The following is a 23,994-nucleotide window of genomic DNA, read 5'->3' as shown; positions in this document are numbered from 1 at the left end:
CCAGGGACCTACCTCCGCTCATTCCCATTGCCACAATGCCCCGTTATACATGGTTCCATTTTCCGCAGTTGTAGCGGAGAATGGAACCCCTGTAGATAATGGGGTTCACCTCTAGTAAGTAGGAGGGCTTTGGACCTAGTTGGTCTGCAGCCAGATCTCATTGCTACAGATTGTACTAGTCCACACTTCTCCGCTATTGCCCTTAGAGGCATTTCTCACAAATATCTTTAGGAGGAAAGCTTAAGGGAGTGCCACGTGGCCACGGCTGCTGATATTTCTAAGTATTACAGACTCCCCTCCCATCCCATCTAGGCTTAGAGAAGTCCCCTTGGCCCTTTACTGGTAAAGGGGAATCCTCACCAGATTCTCTTTTACTAGTATAGCTTCAAACCAGTCCGTGAACTGTCAAACTGGTCCAAAGGCTGAACTGGACTGGGTCTGATTCAACCAGAACCGAACTGAACCAGCAAAACCTATTTTGTGCACAATCCTATGCAATGGGGCTTATTCCCATGCAAATACACATATTATTACAGCCTTATTCATGAACAGCCTTTCACCTGCTGTCTCTTTCCCCTCCATTTTCCTGTTGCACCCTACCCTGTTATTTCTAGCATTACTTACTGTAATGCTTACTGTAATATACCCTTATAGAAGACTACTCTGAATTCAAGACAACTCCCTTAAAATTACAGGATAAATACAGGTGGTACCTGTTTATAATATGGTGTACCTGTATTTATCCAAACTGAAGAGGATGCTGAATTTAAGATGGCCCCTCCCCCCAATTTCTAAAAGCAAGGAAACTGGGGAAAACCTAATTGGATTCAAATAAATACAGTCAGTTTTTGTTTCTTATTAATTATAAAACTGTTCTGCTATGAAGAGCAGAAAGCTAGCACAACCAGAATAGAATTCCAGTCTTTCTGATCTTCAGTGCCAATTACTAATTGCCATACCAAGCTTTTGCCTGGAAAGAGTGTTCACATACTCAGAACAAATCCTGAAAATACAGACACCTTGGGAGGCTGGGGTACAAGTAACAGTCATGGAGGAGAGATGTAGAGAAGTGCTCCTGTCACTTCTTTAGCTTGGATATCAAGACAAGGAGCATAGGGATCTTCTCAACACAGTGTGAAATTGTAGGACACAGCTACTGCATCCAAACTTACGACTACAGTTATAATGGAAACCTATTGGATTTTGACAATTGAAGGTTTTGGAAGACCTCTTTAGAAGGAGGGCTTGTCGTTCAATGATGGAGCAGATGCTTTGCATGCACAAGGCTCCAGGTTCAATCTGTGATGTAACAAAGGATCTCCAGTTCAGTTAAAGGGTTTAGGAAGGCTGGGGGACCCTCTGCTTAGAGATCTTCCAATAGTCAATGTTGACAATACTGTCATGTTATTTGACAAGATACATGTTAGGGGTGTACAGAACCAGCTGGAATCAAACCCATGCGCGGAGGCCAGAACTGGGCCCCTACTGGCCTGCGCTGCTGGGGGGGACCACTGGTGGAGCCAAGAGGAGCCACCGTCACCAAGGAGCTGCTGCCACTGCCATGTCATCATCGGTAAGGTGCCCTCTCACCCACTTGTCCGCTCTTTCAACTCCTTCATAGAGTTAGGAATTCCCTTTGCTTGTAAAGGGGAATCCTTACCAGATTCACCTTTACAAGCATAGCCACCCAAACCAGGTCAAAACAGGCCAAAACAGTTTGACCCGGTTCGATTGCACGAATCGAACCACTGGCTGGTTCTAACAAACAAGTTTGCAGATCGGCGGATCAGTTCAAATTCAGTTAGACTTCAAACTGAACCACCCAGAATGGTCCCTTGCGCACCCCTAACACACATGAGCCCTCGATCAAATCACATTTGTATCTTAGGAATTTAGTTATTTATGTTTAAAAGCTTGTGTTTTCCTCCTCAACTGCAGCCCAAATCAGCTTTCAGTAAAATAGTGTCTGAGAGGTGTAGTGGACTTGGGACTGGGGAGACCCAGGTTCAAATCTCCACTCAGCCATAAAACTCACTGGGTGACCCTGGGCCAGTCACTCATCTCTCAGCCTAACCTACCTCACAGGATTCTTGGGATAAACAGAACCATGTACACCGCTCTCTGGATTCCTTGCAGGAAGAGCGGGATAGAATCAAGAAAACAACAAAACAAAAAGCAAAGCAGACAACAGGATAACATGAAATAGTTGAATTTATGGCATGTACACCTAATGGTGCAGCGAGGAAAGTAATCTGCTTAGAAAGCAGGAGGCTGTTGTTTCGAATCCCTGCTGGTGTATTTCCCAGAATATGGGAAATTCCTATATTGGGCAACAGCGATATTGGAAAGTGCTGAAAGGCATCATCTCATACTGCGTGGGAGATGGCAATGGTAAAGCCCTCCTGTATTCTACCAAGAAAACCACATGGCTCTGTGGTCACCAGGAGTCGACACTGACTCGATGTCACAACCTCAACCTCAACCTGCTTAAAAACACTGACTTCTGCTGTGGTCATAAGGGTCATGGTGTCAAGGTCTGGCCAAATGCCAGGGAAGTTCACGGCTTGGCTGAACACTGTCGACTGAATGACTTACGTTGTTTTTCAGCAAGGAGTAGATGGCTGGTGACAGGATTTATAGTGGAAGCTGATAGCTCCCAGCTGGCAATAATTCACGGCTTATCAGCCTTCAGCAAGAGGCGTTAGCTCCTTCTAATAGATTCTAATTGCGTTCTGCGTTTATTGCGCCTGCGTTGTTGGTGGTGTCAGTGTTTCATTGCCTAGTTCTTCTTCCGATTGGTCTCTCACGCTTTCTGCTGACTCAGGTTGTTGTGCCTGCTCTAAATCATTAGTTGGATCTACCACAGCCGTTTCATGAACGCTGACAGCCGGGCTCTGCCCCTCAGATACTCCTGACTCGGCTGGAAAGTTGACAGCTTCCCCTTCCTCCTCGCTGTCGGAGATTGAGGGCGTGACACATGGTAAGAGAAAGTATTCTTCAGCCATCCAGTTAGTAGCCGTGAACAGTAAGCAGGCTGTTCACATGATCATTAATGGGGTAGGACAAGTGTCCTACCCAGCTTCAGGAATTGTGCTCATTTCTGATTTTCGATTGTGTGCTAGTGAAAACCTAGGTAGGAGGAGATGGTTACCGTGATCGTCTGTGAGACAGGAGCTGAGTAGGACGGCACTGTCCTCCCTAGCATTTGTACCCAGCACTTTAATGAGGTAGGAGACAGGAAGAAAAGCTGTCCTACCCAGCCTCCATCTCACAGACAATCACTCCCCCCTCCTACCTAGGTTTTCGCTAGCACATGACTGAAAATTGGGAGTGTGTGCAGCTTGCAAAGCTAGGTAGGAAGCTTGTCCTACCTCATGGACAATCATGTGAACAGCCTTACTATCTTTCCTAACTTTATCTGCTCCTTTAGAAATGGATTCCACTTATACTGCTGTCCATCCTCACAGTGTATCTTCCTAATGTGCCTGATGTCATTTTTGCCTCCAATGCAGGAAATCCAAAACAGCCCTCCTTTATGAAATGCTTAATTATATTGCTAGGTTGGAAATGCTATAGGTCCAGGAGCTGAATAGTTTTGTGAGATAAAGTGGGAAGGAATGGAATCATGGGGAATTCAAGCTGAGAACTAAGAAATCATTTCCTAGGGCAAGAGAGCCTTCGTTATTCAAACCTCGGACATCCAAAACCCCTTATTATCTGAATTTGCTGTATGGTTCTCAAGAACTCCTGTGTCAGTATCATGCTCTATTAAGAGCAGTACCTTTTCCCTTATTCTTTTCAGATGTCTGATTATATTTCCCAGGTCATTTGGAGAAATGATTGTAACACACAGTGAAACAACTAATCTTCCAATCAAGTCCTTTCCTTTGGGTCTCTTGATACTAGATTAAGCAAAGCTCAGTACTCATTGTCTTGTTCTGTTCAAAGAAAGGGAGAACTAATTAGCTCTTTTCTGCTTCTAATTCATTGTAATATTAGGTTTTCCCCCTTTTCTGATGGTTTTATTCATCAGAATAATTGCTCACCGAGGAAGCATGGGTGGCAAAGTGGAGTGGTTGCCGTGATCCCAGAGCTGATAGAGCTCACAGCAGAGATCAGAGGATGCTGAATAAAGCCTTCAGGCAAAGGCATCCTATGGACTTTTGTTACCTCTTACATCTTAACTAGGTTTGCTATTGCCCTTATTTGAAAGAAATGTCAAATATGCATATAAACCACAATGCAATATTCTGTTACACGTTTATTTATTACTACACTTATGGCTCTGTGGCCGCCGACTCAACAGCACAACTTTACCTTTACACTTATATGCAGCTTTGCTTCTGTTATCAAACTCAAGGCAGTGTACATGGGGGTTCCAGCTGGTCCCCTATCATTTAAGATGACACCCCCCCCGCCATTTCTAAAAGCAAAGAAACTGGAAAAAGCTAGGTAAACACAGTGACTTTTTGCTTTTTTATTAATTATAAATCTGTTCTGCTCGGAAGAGCAGAAAGCTGAATAGAATTCCAGTCTTTCTGATCTTCAGTGCCAATTGCTAATTGTCATGCCAAGCTTTTGCCTGGAAAGAGTGTTCACATAGAGCAAATCCTGAAAATACAGAAACCTTTGGAGGCTGGTAACAGTTGGAGAGTAGAGATGCAATCTGTGCTCCTGTCACTTTCTTAGCATGGGTAACAGGATGAGGAAAATAGGGATCTTCTCAACACATCCAGTTGGGGTTGACCAGCTCTCCACTTGCTTAGGTTCAGGAAAGTAACTGGGCCCTCAGACCATGCTCTGGGCAAATGCTAATAGAGCTGCAAATTGGACAACCCTGGCATGGCAAATGAGGGAACTGTTTTAGTTTATGTCATGGAGAATGGGGAAATGGCTGACATACTGTGCAGATTTCCATCTGCGTTTTAAGAAAACGTGTGTGCAGTTGCGCAAAAGCACTTTTGTGCACAATGTGTGCAAATGCAGTTGTGCAATGGATGGCCATTCCCCCCCCCCCCCAATTTGCTTCCACTGCACAACTGCATTTGAGCTATTCTGCGTGTTTGCATAAAAGTACTCCTGCGAAACTGCAATGCACATTTCATTAAAACGCAGATGAAAGTTTGTGTGGTATGTCAGCTGGTAATTTCTTTAAAAATTACTTTCTCTATTGTCTTGGTTTGTCTGGGTCGTATTTTTTAGCTGGGGCTCCCAACAATCAGGTTTGGGTGGCTTACCTCTTGTGCCACTACAAGCCTGGCAGACTAATTTCTATCTGGCTTGCAGTTCCAGCCTAAGCATTCAGTCAGCTGACTTCAAGAGCCAATCCCTACCCACTAGGCCCTAGAAAGCCCTAGCTTTGGGGCAGGGCTGCACAACTTAGGCCAGGGGTTCTCAAGCTTGGGTCCCCAGATGTTGTCGGACTACAACTCCCATCATCTCCCAGACTTGGCCATTGTGGCTGGGAATGATGGGAGTTGTAGTCCAACAACATCTGGTTACCCAAGTTTGAGAGCCCCAAACTTAGGTCCTTCTGCAGATATTGGACTACAGTTCTCATCATTCCTGACTATTGGCCACTGTGGCTGGAAATGGTGGGAGTTGTAGTCCAAAAACAGCTGGATAGTCTGAAAACAACTGATGGTCTGAGGTTGTGCAGCCCTGCTTTAGGAGTTGTTCCTCAGAGTGAGTGAGTGGCATTTTTCTGGTGTCAGGGCAATGCGTAAGCTTCTGCTCATTGCTCTGAATCCTGACCCTAGCCTGGTTTTGACCACACACTTGGCTATCGCCCTTCTAGTCCTTGCTTGCTAATCTAGAAATTGACCCTGGCCTGTTTTGGGTCATGCACCTGCTTCTGCCCCTCTTGACTAGCAGCCAGTTCCCCCTAGTCCTGGAGTGTGACCTTTGCTGAGACCTCAAAACTTGTTTCATAAATTATCTGGACAGAAGACTGTTCAGCAGGCCTGCTCAACTTCGACTGTCCTGCAGGTGTTGGCCTACGATTCCCATAATCCCTGGCTATTAGCCACTGTGGCTGGGGATTATGGGAGTTGCAGTCCAAAAGCAGTTGGGGGGCCAAAGTTGAGCAGGACTGCTCTACAGGGAACTCGCCATGCATGTCTCCAACTCCCTCTGCCCTTCACTGAGATCCAGTTCATGAATGGTCTATTGCCCAGAAGTAGGGTTGCCATATTAAAAAGAGGACAAGTCTCCTGTATCCTTAAGAGTTGCACAGAAGAGGGAATTTCAACAAGTGCAGTTTGTAGTCAGTTTCCCCCGACATAATAAGCTGCATCTGCTGAAATTCCCTCTTCTGTACATCTCTAAAAGGTACAAAAGCCCCATTCCCAAAATTCTGAAACCAGCCCTGCCTGGAGGTAAAAGCTGCATAAACTTTGTAGAAACAAACCCAAATAGAGAGAGGTAGTACAAGATAAAGAGAAGCAGAACACTGGCATGAGTTGTTGCCTCTCTGATATTAAATCATAGTGACCGATGGGCAATTATACATTTGCATACATTTAAATGCATTAATGCAAATGAGAAATGGCTGCTGATGTATCCTCTGGGAGATATCGCCATCTCAAATATAAAAACCAGACTTGTAAGCAAAAATAAGTTATGGGTAAAGGTGGTTTTTTTTTTTTTTGTTTGTTTGTTTTTTGCAGCTCTAGACACAATTAGTTACTAGTGCTCAGAAGAGATCTGGGTGAAAAATATTTTCCACACAGTAAAAGGAATGGAATGCAGATGTGGTGGGTCTTCTGTGAGAATAAGTCACAGGGATGATGCTGGGATTTCAGGATAACTGGTGCTTATGGATCCTGGTTATTGCTATTACATTTTTATACTGCCTATCCTTCCAGGAGCTGAAATCAGCATTTGTGTATCCTCATCCATTCTATCCTCACAACTCCCCTGTGAGATAGGTTGGAGGGGGGAGGGGGGAGAGGGAGGGAGAGCCTGGCTCAGAGTCGCCCACTAGACAACATTAGCTATGGGCATCCCAGGTCTATTGCTCACTGAATAGAATCAGGTGAATTGTGCACTGAATGGGAGCAGCTCTTGAAAAGACAAGGCTCAGACCAGGGGAGGCAGCAAAGCTTTATTTTCTTTCCTAAAGAAGCAAGCAAGCAAGCAAGCAAGCAAGCAAAGAAAGAAAACAAGGGGAATAGACAAGGTAAGCTTGTTAGTGATAGTCTTTTCTAGGGTTTGATTTCTGGCTGGCTAGGGGTTTGTTTATGACAAGGCACTTTCAGTTTCAGTTGTACCTAGAGAGAGAGTGGGTGGGGATTAGCTTCAGGTGAGTCACACAGCTCAGGGGCCACATTCCTGAGGTAGCTCAGTTTGGAAGCAGCTGTTGAGAAGATAAGGCTCAGACCAGGGGAGCTTTGCTTCCCAGAGCTTTGTGAACAGGAGTTTGCTAACAGATATCAAAAGAGCTTTGCACAGAACTTAATGTGGAAGTGTGCAGGGAGGCACACAAGTGGCCCCCCTTTATCACAGAGGAAACACCCAGCATGAAAAGAAGGTTTGTACTACCCTACATTTGTAATTTTCTTGGAGGACAGAGCTTAAAACCTTTAATTAGTTGAAAACAGCAGTTAAGACCTAGCTTTCAAGTAAGCAAGCTCTATATATTTTAAACAGCCAGTAAAACCAGTTTTGAAGGTAGGATGCCAGCAGGGGAGGGGGTGCTTCCCAGTGTATTGTACGGAGTGTTGCAGGTATGACTATCTGCCAGAGGGGCAGAAGTTGTGGGTGTGTGCTCGGTGCAAAGAGCTTCTGGTTCTCAGGGAATAAGTTTGTTTCCTTGAAGCCAAGGTAACTGGCCTGAAAAAGCTCAGGGAGTCAGAGAGATATGGAGATGAGACTCTCAGGAATGTGATAGAGGCATCCCACTCCTAGGCTGATAGCTCCTCTGCTGTCATGGAGAATGAAGGTCTTAGGGAAGAAGGGCATCAGCCTGAGGTCGAGGGGATGCTTCCTTGGCTGATACGCCCTTATCCTCGCACATGGAGGATACTCCTCCACGGTTTGGGGGCCTCCTAGTAGTGGGTGATTCTGTTGTTAGAGGCATAGAGAAATGGGTTTGTGACCTGTGCATGGACCACACAGTGACTTGCCTGTCTGCTGCAAAGGTTGTAGATGTCACACAGTGTCTAGATAGGCTTTATTTATTTATTTGTCCATTTAATTAATTACTTAATTAATTAATTGCCTATTTACTTACTTATTTATTTGCCTATCTACTTATTTATTTATTTACCTATTTACTTATTTACTTATTTGCCTATTTATTTATTTATTTAACATGTTGTATACTGCCCAAAACATACGGCTCTGTGTGGTATACAATAAAACAATACAGATGACTACAGAAAAAAGTTAAAATTTTACAATTTAAAATTTTAAAACAATGTTAAAAACTATTAAAACAGTATTTAATTAAAAGCCTGAATGAACAGATGCATCTTTAAGGACTTTTTAAAAGCTGACAGAGAGGGGGAGGCTCTGATTTCAACAGGGAGCACATTCCCAAGTCTCGGGGCAGCAATGGAGAAGGTCCGTCTCTGAATTGCCACCAGATGAGCTGGTGGCAACTGCAGATGAACATCTCCTGATGATCACAAATAGGCAGTGCTGGGGAGGAGTTAGCTGTCATGGTGCATGTTGGCACCAATGATGTTGGGAAATGTAGTTGGGAGGACCTGGGAGCCAAATTTAGGCTACTAGATAGCAGATTGAAGTCCAGGACCCTTGGGGGTAGCATTCTCTGAAGTGCTACCTGTTGCATGTGCAGGGCTAGTGAGACAGGCAGAGCTGAAGGGTCTCAATGCATGGATGAGAAGGCGGGGTTTAGATTTGTTAAGGACTGGGATATATTTTGGGACAAGCAAAGCCTGTATGAAAGGGATGGGCTGCACTTGAACTAGGATGGAACCAGATTGTTGGTGCTTAAAATTAGGGGTGTGCAATTTGGGTATTCAGTGATTCGGTTCGGGACCCGAACCGAATCACCCCTGTTCTGTTTTGTGCCCGAATATGGGCCACCCAAATCACCCTTGATTCGGTTCGGATTCGGATTTAATCCGAATCCAAATCTGAATTGATTCTGGGGGGAAAAAGGGGCCCAGGGGCAAAATTTTGGGGTGGGGTGGTAGTGCCCAATGGGTGGAGTCTACCACCCCAATTTCAGGGGAATTGGGCAAAGGGCTGATTTTGGGGGAATTTTTGAAGTTTTAGTGACTTTGGGGCAGTTTGGGGGCATAGCATGGGATCTGGGCAAAAAGAGTGGGGTGGGATGCTAGTGCCTAATGGGTGCAGGCGACCACCCCAATTTAAGGGGGATCGGGCAAAGTGCTGATTTTTGGGAAATTTCTGAAGTTTTCATGTCTTTGGGGCTGATTGGGGCAGATTGGGGCAGAAAGTGGGACCTGGGGCAGAGCAGTGGGGTGGGGTGGTAGTGCCTAATGGGTGGAGGCTACCACCCCAATTTCAGGGGGATTGGACAAAGGGCTGATTTTTTGAGAATTTTTGAAGTTTTAGTGACTTTGGGGCAGTTTGGGGGCAGAAAGTGGATCTGCCCCAAAAGAGTGGGGTGGAGTGGTAGTGCCTAATGGGTGGAGGCTACCACCCCAATTTCAGGGGGATTGTGCAGAGGGCTAATTTTTTGGGAATATTTGAAGTTTTGGTGTCTTGGGGCAGATTGGGGGCAGAAAGTGGATCTGCCCCAAAGGAGTGGGGTGGGCTGGTTGAAAAAACTTCTGAGGTGTGAATTCTCATTCTGTCATAGCAAATGAGATTTTTTTCAATTAAACAACTCTCATGACCCCACTTTCACTTTTTCACACTCTCAATTACTATGAATATGAGGAAGTAATCAATTTAGCACACTTCACCTTATGAAGACAAACCTCAGAAATTCAACAAAATTCACCCCTCTGCCCAATCACTCTGAAATTGGGGACGGGTGGTAGCCTTCACCCATTAGGCACTATCTACCAGCCCACCCCACTCCTTTGGGGCAGATCCACTTTCTGCCCCCATTCTGCCCCAAGACACCAAAACTTCAAATATTCCCAAAAAATCAGCCCTCTGCCTAATCCCCCTGAAATTGGGGTGATAGCCTCCAACCATTAGGCAATACCACCCCACCCCACTCTTTTGGGGCAGATCCACTTTCTGCCCCCAAACTGCCCCAAAGTCACTAAAACTTCAAAAATTCTCAAAAAATCAGCCCTTTGTCCAATCCCCCTGAAATTGAGGTGGTAGCCTCCACCCATTAGGCACTACCACCCCACCCCACTATTCTTCCCCAGGTCCCACTTTCTGCCCCAATCTGCCCCAAAGACATGAAAACTTCAGAAATTTCCCCAAAATCAGCCCCTTGCCCGATCCCCCTTAAATTGGGGTGGTAGCCTGCACCCATTAGGCACTACCACCCCACCCCACTCTTTTTGCCCAGATCCCATGCTATGCCCCCAAACTGCCCCAAAGTCACTAAAACTTCAAAAAATCCCCCAAAATCAACCATGAACCGAATCACCCGAATTTTTCAGGCCCGAAATTCGGGTGATTCGGCTCGGGCCCGAAAAATATTGGGGGACATAGGGGGTGATTCGGTTCGGCCCTGAATCACCCGAAATTGCTCGTTTCGGGCACAGATCGTTCTATGCCCGAAATTTTTTGCACATCCCTACTTAAAATCAAACTCCCATCTCTGAGTATGATTATGAAGTTGCCCTTTTTCATTCTACCATGGTAGTGGCCTTTTGGGGAGCTTTTTGGGCTTTGGAACTCTTTCCCAGGGGTGATATGGACCTAGGGCCCAAGTAGTGCATTGGGCTGATTTAGCACCTCTTAGATAGTCAGGCATCCCGGTCACAAGGCAGGTACAGTGAAGCATAAATGGGCTCTGTAGGGTGCCTTAAAGCAAGTGTTTGGCATTGGGAAGAGTCATTATTTATTATTTATTTATTTGATTTCTATACCACCCTTCCAAAAGTGGCTCAGGGCAGTTTACATTAAAATAAAAGCTACTAAACTAAAATAAAAACCACTAAGGACCTTGGCAGTCCTTAGAGGCTTTATAGAAATTGAATTATTAATTATTAATTATTAATTATTATTATTATTATTATAGCTCAAGGAGCGCTGGCTTGGGACTTCCTCTATCCTGCTGGGGAATCACCAACCTTAACAAACTTTATGGCTTGGTGGCAGTGCCTCCGGGATGGAGGCAGGAGCTTTAAGGATAGGTATGCTAAGTTAGCAGCATCAGCCACAGGGCTGATGCTGACTGAAGTCAAGATGTATTGCGCATTACATTTAGGTAGATTAGCTGTCTACAGCAAAGCTCTAGTTTCTGCATGTGAGGAGCTCAAAAGAATCTCTCCAAATTGGGTGAGTGGGCAACATAAGAACATAAGAACAGCCCTGCTGGATCAGGCCCAAGGCCCATCTAGTCCAGCATCCTGTTTTGCACAGTGGCCCACCAGATGCTGCTGGAAGCCACAGGAAGGAGTTGAGGGCATGCCCTCCCTCCTGCTGTCACTCCCCTGCAACTGGTACTCAGAGGCATCCTGCCTTTGAGGCTGGAGGTGGCCCACAGCCCTCTGACTAGTAGCTGTTGATAGACCTCTCTTCCATGAAGTTATCCAAACCCTTCTTAAAGCCATCCAGGTTGTTGGCTGTCACCACATCTTGTGGCAGAGAATTCCACAAGTGGATTCCACAAGTGGACAAAATGGCAAATGTGCTTCAATGTAAGCAAGTGTACATATTGGGGCAACCCCCCCCCACTTCACATATACACTGATGTGGTCTGAGCTGTCAGTGACTGACTGGAGAGAGATCTTGGGGTCATGGTGGGCAGCTCATTGTAAGTGTTGATTCAGCGAGCAGCAGCTGTGAAAAAAACTAATCCCATACTAGGAGTCATTAGGAAGGGGATTGAAAATAAACATGCTAATATTATAATGTCTTTATACAAATCTGTGGTGGGGCCACATTTGGAGTATTGTGTACAGTTCTGGTCACTGCATCTGAAGGACATTGTAGAACTGGAAAAGGTGCAGAAGAGGGCAACTAAGATGATCAGAGGCCTGGAGAACCTTCCTTATGAGGCAAGGCTACAGCATCTGGGACTCTTTAGTTTGGAAAAGTTGCAGCTATGGGGAGACATGATAGAGGTGTATAAAATTATGCATGGGGTAGAGAGAGAAAAATTCGTCTCGCTCTCTCAGAACACTAGAACCAGGGCCAGGAAACTGAAGGCCAGGAAATTTAAGACTGATAACAGGGAGTATTTTTTCATACAGCACATAATTAATCTATGTGGTGAAGGCCATCAGTTTTGATGGCTTTAAATGGGGCTTAGACAAATTCATGGAAGGCAGGTCTATCAATGACTACTAGTCCGGTCTCTATAGGCCAGCCTCAGAGATGCCTCTAAATACCAGTTGCAGGGGAGCAACAGCAAGAGAGAGGGCATGCCCTCATGCCTGTGGGCTTCTCAGAGTCATCTATTGGGCCACTGTGTGAAATATGTTGCTGGACTAGATAGATGGGCTTTGGGCCTAATCTAGTAGGGCTGTTCTTATGAATACTACAGCTCTATACACACTTATTAGAAAATAAGTCCCATGGAGCAGAATTAGTTCTGAGTAAACATACACACGAGTTTGTCTCTGGGGATAGACACTGGATTATTATTATTATTTTTACAGGTATATAGCAATACATTGCATGCCACGGGGAGCTATCATTTTAATTCTGCTTCTAAGTAGTTGTGGAAAACCAATGCCTCAACAGTGTCATGAAGCCCCAGTCTGGAAGTATCTAACGTCTCTGGATGGTGGAACAAACTGTAGTTGGCACCATAGCAATCTACACTTAGTCAGCATCGGAAACTCATACCACTTTCCCTTGATGTACGATTGAAGGTGGAAAAAACAGCAAGGAAAGCTGTCAAGAGAAGCCTTTCTGATGCCCGTTATTATGATTGCAGTGCATTCCCACTTAGTAGCAAGACTTCAGCATTGACACAGCAGTCAGTAGGTCTCTGCAACAAGATCTGGGGCCTCAGTGTTCCCTGTAGCAGGGATTCCAAGATGTTGTTGACCACAACTCCCTTCATCCCCAGCTGCAGTGGCTTTTGGCTGAGGATTATGGGAGTTGTAGTCAACAACATCTGGGCTTCCCTCTTACATGAGACACTGCTCAGTGGGGTCTGTTCCGTTTGATCTCTTGATTCTATCATGCATGTGCTGGGTTCATGCAACTCCTGGAGGGCTCACCTACCTTCTCTCCTCTTGGTGTTTTATTGACTAGTGGACACTAGTATCCTTAGACAGGTCTTCCACCTCAGTTAACTATTGCACCCCTGTATATTTGACTATATTCAGCTGCTGTTGATATGATTGACATGTTTTCTTGCACTGCATTTTAATTAGATATTATTATTATTATTTCTTGTTTACGCAGTCAGACAGGTGTTATTGACTGGTTTGTTTTATCCAAACATTGAGTTCTTCCCAAGGACCTGGGATGCCAGAATTTTATTGTCAATTGTTATAGATATCGTCGCAGAATATAGGCTGTTCCCAGTAAAGCTGCTTTTTGTAATTGGCTGATGGTGATTTCTGTGGCCCCTATGGTGTTGAGGTGCTCTTCAAGGTCTTTTGGAACTGCACCCAGGGCGCCAATTATCACTGGGATTATTTTGGTCTTTTTCTGCCACAGCCTTTCAATTTCAATTTGTAGATCTTTGTATTTTGTGATTTTTTCTATTTCTTTTTCTTCTATTATGCTATCCCCTGGTATTGCTATGTCGATTATTTTCACTTGTTTTTCTTTCTTCTCGACTACAGTTATATCTGGTGTATTGTGTGGCAGATGTTTGTCTGTTTGTAGTCGGAAGTCCCATAATATTTTTACATCTTCATTTTCTACCACTTTTTCAATTTTATGGTCCCAATTTTTGGCTACATGTAGCTTGTATTTTTTGCAGATGTTCCAGTATATCATCCCTGCTACCTTGTCATGCCTTTGTTTGTAGTCAGTCTGTGTGATCTTTTTACAACAGCTGATTAGGTGGTCCACTGTTTCATCTGCTTCTTTACAAAGGCGGCACTTGCTGTTTGTGGTGGATTTTTCGACTTTTGCTCTTATTGCATTTGTTCTTAGTGCCTGTTCTTGTGCAGCCAGTATTAAACCCTCTGTTTCTTTCTTCAAGTTGCCATTCTTAAGCCATTGCCAGGTTTTGGTGATGTCTGATTTTCTACTTATATTGTGCAAATATTGACCATGCAGGGGCTTCTTTTTCCATTTTTCTGCTCGGTTCTTGACTTGTTCTTTCTTGTAGGCCTGCTTTCTTTCATTGGTGTTGAATAGTTTCGCATTATTGACCATTTGAAATGCATCTTCTTCACTGTCCTTGATATATTCTTCAAGGCCTCTTTTCTCCTCCTCTATGTTTGATGGACTTGCAGCATTCCTCTTCCACCTGAGCTGCAAGGGAGGTATAGCCTATCTACATCACTGCGGGGGTGCAGAGCATGATTGATGGTCATTATTTTCCTGGTCTTACGATCCAGCGTCTCTAGCTCAGCCTGGGTCCAGTCTATTATTCCTGCAGTGTATCTGATAACAGGTATAGCCCAGCTGTTTATGGCTTGTATGGTGTTCCTGCCATTGAGTTTGGATTGAGGATTTTTCTAACTCTCCTGATGTATTCACTTCCTATTTTGCTTTTAACTTCAGTGTGTGCAATGTTATCAGCCTGGAGAATGCCCAAGTATTTGTAATGTTCTTTCTCTTCCAGGTTCTTGATCTTGCTTCCATTGGGCAGTTCTATTCCTTCTGTTTTTCTTATTTTCCCTCTGTTCATTATTAATGCAGCACACTTGTCTAGTCCAAACTCCATTGCTATATCGCTACTGAATATACGGACAGTGTTTAGCAGTGATTCAATTTCTGACTGGGACTTTCCATACAACTTCAGATTGTCCATGTACAGCAGATGGTTGATTTGACTTGATGTTTTAGATGTTTGGTATCTGAGGCATGTTTTGTTTAGTATTTGTGAAAGTGGGGTCATGGCGATTACAAACAACAGAGGGGATAGTGAGTCCCCTTGGAAAATGCCTCTTTTAATGCTAACCTGTCCAAGTGTCTCGCCACTGATTGTTAACTGTGTACTCCACATGCTCATTGCTTTTTAAAATAAATATCTGAATGTTTTTGCTGATACCAGTCGTTTCTAAACATTTTAGTATCCATGTGTGAGGCAATGAATCAAAGGCTTTCTTGTAGTCAATCCATGCAACACTTAGATTTGTTTTTCTTCTCTTGCAGTTTTCTAAAGTCATTTTGTCAATCAGCAGCTGGTCTTTTATGCCTATTATTATTATTAATAATAATAATAATAATAATACGATTTCTATACTGCTCTTCCAAAAATGGCTCAGGGCGGTTTACACAGAGAAATAACAAACAAATAAGATAGATAGATAGATAGATAGATAGTATGCCCTTCTGTCAAAGTAGCATGCTTATGTTCAAGAAGCAGATGCACGGTAATGTAAAATAAAATAACAGTTATGGCCATTAGGTGATCTCTTTGGAAGCTAGTTTGTTTCCTTCCCAGCCCTGCCTTTGGTGCAGGACTGTGTACTAAATTAGGTTAGCTTCAGCAATATCTGTGTATCTAACTGTCTGTTCCTTCAAGTGTTCCTGTATTAAAAGTGAATCCTGTGTCTGCAGGTGGTAGATCACTCTGGGGCAATTTCGCTCTTTCTAGATATGGTGGTTGTCTTGGCCTGTTCCACAGACAAGAACTCAGAAGACCAAAAGGGCAAGGCAAGGTGGGGCTGCAGCACCATGGACAGCTCTGAGGGTCAAGTTGTTCTACAGAAGCTCGGAGTTGTACCATATTTATTTATCCAAATAGAAGACAACTCTGAATTTAAGACAACTCTCTTAAAAATAGAAGTTAAATGCAGGTTATACATGTATTTACCCAAAAGGAAAAGGAATCTGAATTTAAAATGACCCCTCCAATTTCTAACATCAAAGAACTAGGAAAAAACCTAGTCTTGGATTCAGGTAAATCTCAGCGTCTCAGCTTCTCCCTCCAGGATATTCTGTAGAGGAGCAGGTGAGGGGACGTGGGTGGGGAGTGGAGTGGCTGTGGTCTATAAGGATGATATTTCCCTTACCGGGGTCCCTGTTAGGGTATCGGACCATATTGAGTGCATGTACATAAGTTTGGGGACCAGGGATAGATTGGGACTTTTGTTGGTGTACCGATTACCCCACTGCTCAACTGAGTCCCTTACTGAGCTCACGGACTTGGTCGCGGGACTTGCACTGGAGTCTCACAGACTTTTGGTGCTGGGGGACTTCAATGTTCATTTTGGGACCAATCTGTCCAGGGCAGCTCAGGAGTTCATAGCGGCCATGACAACTATAGGCCTATCCCAAGTGGTCTCTGGACCGACGCACACTGCAGGTCACACGCTTGATTTGGTCTTTTACTCTGATCAGGGTGGTGTTAAGGTTGGGATTACAATCTCTTCCCATCTCCACAGGGGCAAGGGGCCTATTAGAATGGTCCGCCCGAAGAGCTTATTGGATCCAGCAGGATTCCAAGAAGCCTTGGAAGGATTTAATGTTGGTTTTGCCGGTGATCCTGTTGATGCCCTGGTTGAGAATTGGAACAACTTGCTCACCAGGGCAGTAGACACAATTGCTCCTAAGCGTCCCCTCTGACCTGCTTCAAAATTGGCCCCTTGGTATACGGAAGATCTACGGAGGCTGAAGAAGCAAGGTAGGCAACTGGCGTGCAAGTGGAGAAAGACTCGACTCGAATCCAACAGATTACGACATAGAGTACACTTAAAGATCTATGCTCAGGCAATACGTGCAGCAAAGAAGCAATTCTTTTCTGCCCGTATTGCTTCTTCGAGTTCACATGCGGCTGAGTTGTTCAGGGTTGTGAGGGGGCTAGTATCTGCCCCCGCTCCCTTGAACCAGAATTTGGAAGCATCAGTCACCCGCTGTGATGTGTTTAATGAATTTTTCGCAGACAAAATCTCTCGGATTCGGGCCAACCTAGATGGAGACTCCACAATTAATTTGATGTCTGAACTGGAGGTGTCCAACAATTCCTCTTATGCAATTTGATTAGATCAATTTCAGTTTGTGACTCCTGAGGATGTGGACAAGCTGCTTGGATTGGTGAAGCCTACCACTTGTTCTCTTGACCCTTGTCCAACATGGCTTATTCTATCTAGCAGGGAGGCTGTTGTAGGCGACCTGACAGAAATCATAAATGCTTCTCTGAGGGAGGGCAGGATGCCTCCTTGCCTCAAGGAGGCAATTATTAGACCTCTTCTAAAGAAGCCTGCATTAGATCCCTCAGAGTTGAGCAATTATAGGCCTGTCTCTAACCTCCTGCGGCTGGGCAAGGTAATTGAGAGGGTGGTGGCCTCTCAGCTCCAGGTGATCTTGGAGGAAACTGATTATCTAGACCCATTTCAAACTGGCTTTTGGGCAGGCTATAGGGTGGAGACTGCCTTGGTCGGCCTGATGGATGATCTCCAATTGGAAATTGACAGAGGAAGTGTGACTCTGTTGGTCCTTTTGGACCTCTCGGCGGCTTTCAGTACTATCGACCATAGTATCCTTCTGGAACGTCTGAGGGGGTTGGGTGTGGGAGGCACTGTTTTACAGTAGTTCCGCTCCTATCTCTCAGACAGGTTCCAGATGATGTCGATTGGAGTTGTTGCTCTTCAAAATCTGAGCTTAAGTATGGTGTCCCTCAATGCTCCATACTCTCTCCAATGCTTTTTAACATCTACATGAAACCGCTGGGAGAGATCATCAGGGGATTTGGAGCTGGATGTTATCAGTATGCTGATGACACCCAGATCTACTTCTCCATGTCAACTTCTTCAGGAGATGGCATATCCTCCCTAAATGCCTGCCTGGGAGCAGTAATGGGCTGGATGAGGGAGAATAAACTGAAGCTGAATCCAGATAAGACGGAGGTACATATTGTGCAGGGTCAGAACTCCAGAGATGATTTTGATCTACCTGTTCTGGATGGGGTCACACTTCCCCAAAAGGAACAGGTCCGCAGTCTGGGAGTACTCCTGGATCTACACCTCTCCTTGGTTTCTCAGGTTGAGGCGCTGGCCAGGGGTGCTTTCTATCAGCTTCGGCTGATACGCCAGCTGCATCCATTTCTCGAGATCAATGACCTCAAAACAGTGTTACATTTGTTAACTTCTGTAATGCGCTCTACATGGGGCTGCCTTTGTATGTAGTCCAGAAACTTCAGTTGGTTCAGAATGGGGCAGCCAGGCTAGTCTCTGGGTCATCTCGGAGAGACCACATTACTCCTTTGCTGAAGGAGTTACACTGGCTGCTGATAGGTTTCTGGGCAAAATATAAAGTGCTAGTTATAACTTATAAAGCCCTAAATGGCTTAGGTCCTGGGTATTTAAGAGAGTGTCTTCTTCGCTACGAACCCCACCGCCCATTGAGGTCACCTGAGGAGGTCCATCTCCAGTTACCGCCAACTCGTTTGGTGGTCACACAGAGACGGGCCTTCTCAGCTGCTGCCCCGAGATTGTGGAATGCGCTCCCTGCTGAATTACAATTGTCCCCATCTCTGGCTATTTTTAAAAGACATTTGAAAACCTTTTTTTTTTTTTACCCAAGCCTTCTCAGGTTTTTAATTAAAAATACTGTTTGTTAATTTTATGGTTTTTAAATTATTGTATTGTTTTAATTTTTATATATGTGTTATATGTTGCATTGTTTTAATTTTCAATGTTTTAATTGTTAGCCGCCCAGAGATGTATGTTTGGGCGGGATATAAATTTAATAAATAAATAAAAATAAATAAAAATAAATAAATACAGTAAGTTCTATTCACATTGCATGTATGGTAGTACACTTTCTATCTCTAGCCTGCATTTGAAATGGCCTCTTCACATGTTCACTTCTAAAATGCATGCATGCACAGTTGTTCACACAAACATATGTACATATTTTTCTTCTCCTCCCCACTGTCCAGCCTAGCCTATTACTAGTGCTGATGTGAAGGCATCAGCTGTGTGTGTGTGTCTGTGTGCAAGGTTCCTGGTGTGGGAGCGGCCAGCGCTTTGGAGGGCTTGGGCTTTATACTTTATTTATTATGTTTGTACACCACCCCAAACTTCGAACATATGTTACAGCAACATAAAACAAATAAAAACAGAAATGAAAAGCTTAAAACAATTTAAAACTACCTTTAGTTAAAATGCTTGGGTGAATAAATGTCCCTTTTGAAAGTTTCAGAGATGGGGAGCATCTTATTTCAGTAAGGTGCACATTCCAGAGCCTCAGAGTGGCAACAAAGAAGATCCGTCCCTGTGTAGCCACCAGAACTGTTGGCAACTGCAGATGAATCTCTCCGGATTATCTCAATGAGTGATGGGGCTCATAGTGAAGACAGGGCTCTAGTGCACTATTTCTGAGGGTTTTTGTTCTGGGATTTTTTTTCAGGCTATGGAACTGAAAAAAATTGGGGCCTGGGACTAGGTCTAGTACTGATCCTGCTTCCTCAAGCTCAGACTCAGAGTCACTAAGCCAGTCTTGTGGTAATGAGCATGAACTGTCCCCTATGCTAACAGGGTTCGTCTTGGTTTCCATTTGGATGAGTAACTGCATGTAAGTGCTGTCTGCTGTGAGATATTCCTCTTTGGGGGTGGGGCAGAGCTCAGGGGGTAGAGCATCTGCTTAGCATGCAAAAGGGCCCAGGTTCAGTCTCTGGCATCTCCAGATAAGGTTGGGAGAGACTCCTCTCCGAAACCTTGGAGAGCTGCTGCCAGTCAGCATCGACAATACTGAGCTAGCTGGACCAATGTTCTGACTCAATATAAGGCCTATATCCCCTATGTCCCCATGCCTTCAGAGCTAAGGTTATGATAGTGTTTGCTGGTTTCCATCTGCCTTCTAGCCCATAGGACAGATTGCCCATAATCAATTGGCCCATAGACATTGTCTTCTGGCCCAGAGGACATTCTCCATCCTCCCACCTCCTGCAATAGTCTTTAAACAACGTCTCTAGAGAATTGCATAACCAGGCATATTTTGATAGTGATTGTACCTCCCCCTGAGTTTAGTTCTCACTGCAGAAGCTATTGGGGTCTGAATGTGCATCACTCAACAACTGTGCTTTCCTGGCAATGATGAGCCTGTTGGTTTTGTAATTGATTCTGGTTTTCCTTTGCAGAGACCTTTTCATACTCTGTGCAATTTTAGAATAAAATGAAGAGAACAAATGTAAACTTCACCTTTTAAACCAAAGGAAAAGTCATAATTCTGGTGTCAGAGGCAGGGGATTTCTGTCCACACTCCAAACTAAACAAGTTGTTGATTGTGTGATTGGGGCTTGCATGTTTGTTTTTAAAAAAATGAAACAGCAGCTGTGTGGGCCCCCATCTGGATCGGAACCATGCCATGGGGGAGGGAGCTTTAACCCTTTCCCCCTGCAGTGGTTCTGAACTGGATTGGGGTATCTGCAGCTGTGATTTGTCCTAGGAGGAGGAGGGGAGCTCCTCGTACTGTCAATGGGCTTCTATGGGCTTGGTTTCAATCCACCAGGCCAACATAGCTGCTGTTTACATTAAAAACCAAGCCTGCAGGCCCCTTTCATGTAATTAATATATCATCTAGTTTGACCCAATGTTGTCATGCAGTCAAGTGAAATGGGGAAACAGCTTGCCCAGAACCTATACCATTTTCTACGCTAGATAGAAGAACTGGCTATGTGAGCAGATCAGCAGTGGCATAAAGTAAGGAGGAGGCTGAGATCCAGGTATAACTAGATTTCTGTGGTGGAGTCTTATGCTAATCCAGGAGTAGTCAACCTGCGGATCTCCAGTTGTTGTTGGACTACAACTTCTATCCTCTCCAGTTGTACTTTATTGTGGCTGGGGATGATGGCAGTTGTAGTCCAACAATAGCTGGAGATCCTCAGGTTGGCCAGCCCAGGCCTCATCCTTTCAACCTGGAGACAGACTCATAAATGAGTTTTCAGGAGTCCCAGCAATGGTCTTGAAAGTTGGGAAATACAGGTGTTCTAGCAGAAGGGGGTGGGCTGCAGCAAGGAAATGTGGGGAGGGGGAATAATGGTGTGAAGGGTGGAGATATACCTGCCAAAACACCTGTTTCATCCAGCCCATTACATGCCACAGGCCTTAACTAGTTTTTATGTGTGTGTGTTTTGAATAAACAATGCTGAATAAACAATGCACCACACTAACTTAGCATAGCCAGCAGGGGAACTGTATAAAAAGTTCCAACGCTCTTTGAAATGGCAGAGGAAATGTAAAGGAAAGGAAGCAGCCGTGGGCTTATAAAACCTTGTTTTTCATTTTCATTTTTAAAGGTAGAGAGTGTCTGAGGCACTACTGAGATCGTAGACACAACCATATTCCACCCAACTCCTGTCACTGCAATGGATTGTAGTTAACTCAGAAAGACTACATGTTCCCAAACACAAAATCTTGCTGATTGAATACCGAAAAAAAAATCCAATATCCCAACAACCGAAGCACAGCCTTGAAGACATATATTTGTGTCCCAAGAAACAAATTCGTAACCACTACAGTCATTGTACAATGCCTAAGATCCAAAAAAAGAAAAGAAAAAAAGAGCTCTGTAATGATGCACCATCAACTGTGTTTTCTAGGTACTATCCATCAGCACTGACCATGACAAACCACTAGTGCAGGCATGCCCCCACTTTGTAAGCTCTTTGGGGCAGTAATTGTGCATATGCGGTGCCTAACCCAATGGAGCTTTGCTGTCTGGTATTGGCTGTAGATATGCACATGCTTAAGAATTGTAAGTCTGTGTGTTCATTTATCGGACTCCATTTTGTATATCAATTCAAAACAAGTCCTTTTGGAAATTAAGTCCCTCCTTACCATTTTGTCAGCATAACACTCACTGCCCAGGAAAGGAAATGATCCATCTAAGAATTCCTAAAAATGCCATCTCTCCCAGAGGAGAAAGTGCTGGTCTTCATTTAAATACATAGATTTGTTTATTTAACGTTGCCTAGCATTAAGACTGGGGAGAGAAAAAAAACCAATTAAGAGTTGTACCAGCCCAGTAATCAGTCTAGATTAAATTAAGAGCCAATATGCTGATAACACGCTCCAAGCACAATCAAAGACTTCCAAAGAATGCAAAAGGGTTCACATGTGCATACATGTGTTTTAAGATGGAGGCACAGATTGATAACCTTTTGGAGGACCTTGTTTAAAGCATCATAGGAACCTAGGGGGAGGCCTCATATGGAATCAGACCTTTGGCCCCTCTAGCTCTACACTGGCTGGCAGCAGCTCAGCAGCTAGTCTACACTGGCTGGCAGCAGCTCTCTTTCCCAGCCCTACCTGAAGATGCCAGAGACTGAACCTGGCCCTCTGCATGTCCCGTAATCCATGCCCCAACTCCGCATGTTGGGGTCATTACCCCTTCTACACTGCCCATCACTCCTTGTGCCGGTGAAAGCACCCATACTGGTACTCTTCCACCTCTGTAATTATTGGAGTCGTGCTAAGAAGTCCCAGCGGCAGACAGACACCAGGTCATGGCAATCCGTACAATTAGTCTCTGCCCCAAAGGGTTTACAATTCAAGACTGCAATCCACATCCCAGTTACCCTACAGCTGTTAAAGTCAGTGGAACTTTCCCTGGAGCAAATAGTTGCAGATTGGAAGTGAAGTCTGACGTGGAAGGCAACAGGTGCAGCAAACAGACCTGGGAGCCAGCGGCAAAATCGTGAGAAACTCCATTTCCACTTCTGCCTTGTCTTCAGGCAGCTCTTCCACCCAGCCCATCCGATCATGCCAGCTGCCTCTCCTCCCCACCTTGATTCAGGGCTCCGTTTCTCTTCTGGGTGATGCATGTCTTTAAAAACCCTGCATCTCTCCAGGAGACTAGCTAGTGCAGAGGGGAGGGTGCGGGGAGGGATAATGCAGCAGAATGCCAAAGTAAACTTTTGCATGCAATAGAATTTGGGGGAATAGCCAGGAAGGTGGGGCAGGCTTGCCTGATACTTACGCATCAAAGGAGTGGATATTTTCTTTCACTCCCTGGGAGAAGGTTTCTTATTCTTATTCCTTCCTCTTTAAAACAAAAAATAGAAATGAATCCCTGGGTGAGGCAGAATCCAGAGTATTTGCTATGGAACCGAAATGCTGCCTTAGATAGTTTCTTCTCCCCTGGAGATACCTGGCTGTCTGCCTCCCTCTTCTGTTGCTGCTCCCGGGGTGGCATCCTTCCTTCCTTCCTTGGGCCCCCTGTGCTCACACCTCTGCTCGCTGATGAGGCTCTCCCACCTGGTCTCCAAGGCTCCTGCAGCAGGTAAGCAGCAGGCTCTCTGCTAGCATTGCTGAGTGCAGCCCGGGCTGCACTCCCCCGCCCCCCCCCCCCCGCCACGCCACCCCGCGCCCGCCGCTCTGTCTCCTCCTGCTGCTGAAGTGAAGGGCTTGCCTCACAGGGTTAGGTAGATCAAGCTCGGTGTCAGGTACTCCTGGGAATGGTGGCACCAGCCAATCGGGAAGGGGCTTCAGCAGGGGAGCAGCCGGGAGAAGAGATGGGGCGATCAGGAGCGGGAGAGAGAGGAATGAATGGTTAAGGGAGAGAGAGAGGGGATGGGGGGAAAGGGATGAGGGGGAGTGACACAGTGATTATGATGGAGAGAAAGCAGGAGAGAGAGAGGGAGGGAGACAGACAATGAGAGGGAGGGAAGGAGGGAATGAGGCGCGGGGGTGAGAGCGCAAACGGTGACAGAGGAGAGTGCAAGCAGGAAGGGGAGAAGGAAAGAGGTGAGAGTGGAGAGGAGGAGAAGGGAGCACCGCGGAGACCAGCTCGGTGTATGTTCCTGGAGCGCAGGCGAGGGAAGGCTGTCTGGAGGTAGAGCTG

At 45.1% G+C, this 23,994-nt stretch overlaps 2 protein-coding genes across 3 annotated transcripts in view; one reads left to right on the top strand and one right to left on the bottom strand.

The window, feature by feature from the left end:
* The window catches only part of SSTR3 (somatostatin receptor 3), a 30,405-nt gene extending 6,933 nt beyond the window's left edge, over positions 1-23,472 (bottom strand). The window contains exons 1-3 of one of the 2 annotated variants that reach the window (XM_053252408.1): positions 23,302-23,472; positions 23,131-23,195; positions 22,828-23,010 (exon numbers count right to left, since the gene is read on the bottom strand). In XM_053252408.1, coding sequence (XP_053108383.1) covers positions 22,828-22,907 — 80 coding nt within the window. In that variant the 5' untranslated portion in view covers positions 22,908-23,010; positions 23,131-23,195; positions 23,302-23,472. Of the gene's footprint in view, positions 1-22,827; positions 23,011-23,130; positions 23,266-23,301 lie in introns of those variants that run through there. The other variant, XM_053252409.1, reaches the window with a different exon arrangement.
* The window catches only part of CYTH4 (cytohesin 4), a 135,582-nt gene continuing 134,966 nt past the window's right edge, over positions 23,379-23,994 (top strand). The window contains exon 1 of the mRNA XM_053252396.1: positions 23,379-23,433. Coding sequence (XP_053108371.1) covers positions 23,394-23,433 — 40 coding nt within the window. The 5' untranslated portion in view covers positions 23,379-23,393. The remainder of the gene's footprint in view (positions 23,434-23,994) is intronic.

Source organism: Hemicordylus capensis, chromosome 5 (assembly GCF_027244095.1).
Source record: "Hemicordylus capensis ecotype Gifberg chromosome 5, rHemCap1.1.pri, whole genome shotgun sequence".
In the NCBI taxonomy this organism is placed as follows: Eukaryota; Metazoa; Chordata; class Lepidosauria; order Squamata; family Cordylidae; genus Hemicordylus; species Hemicordylus capensis.
This window is presented reverse-complemented; position numbering and strand designations above follow the sequence as displayed.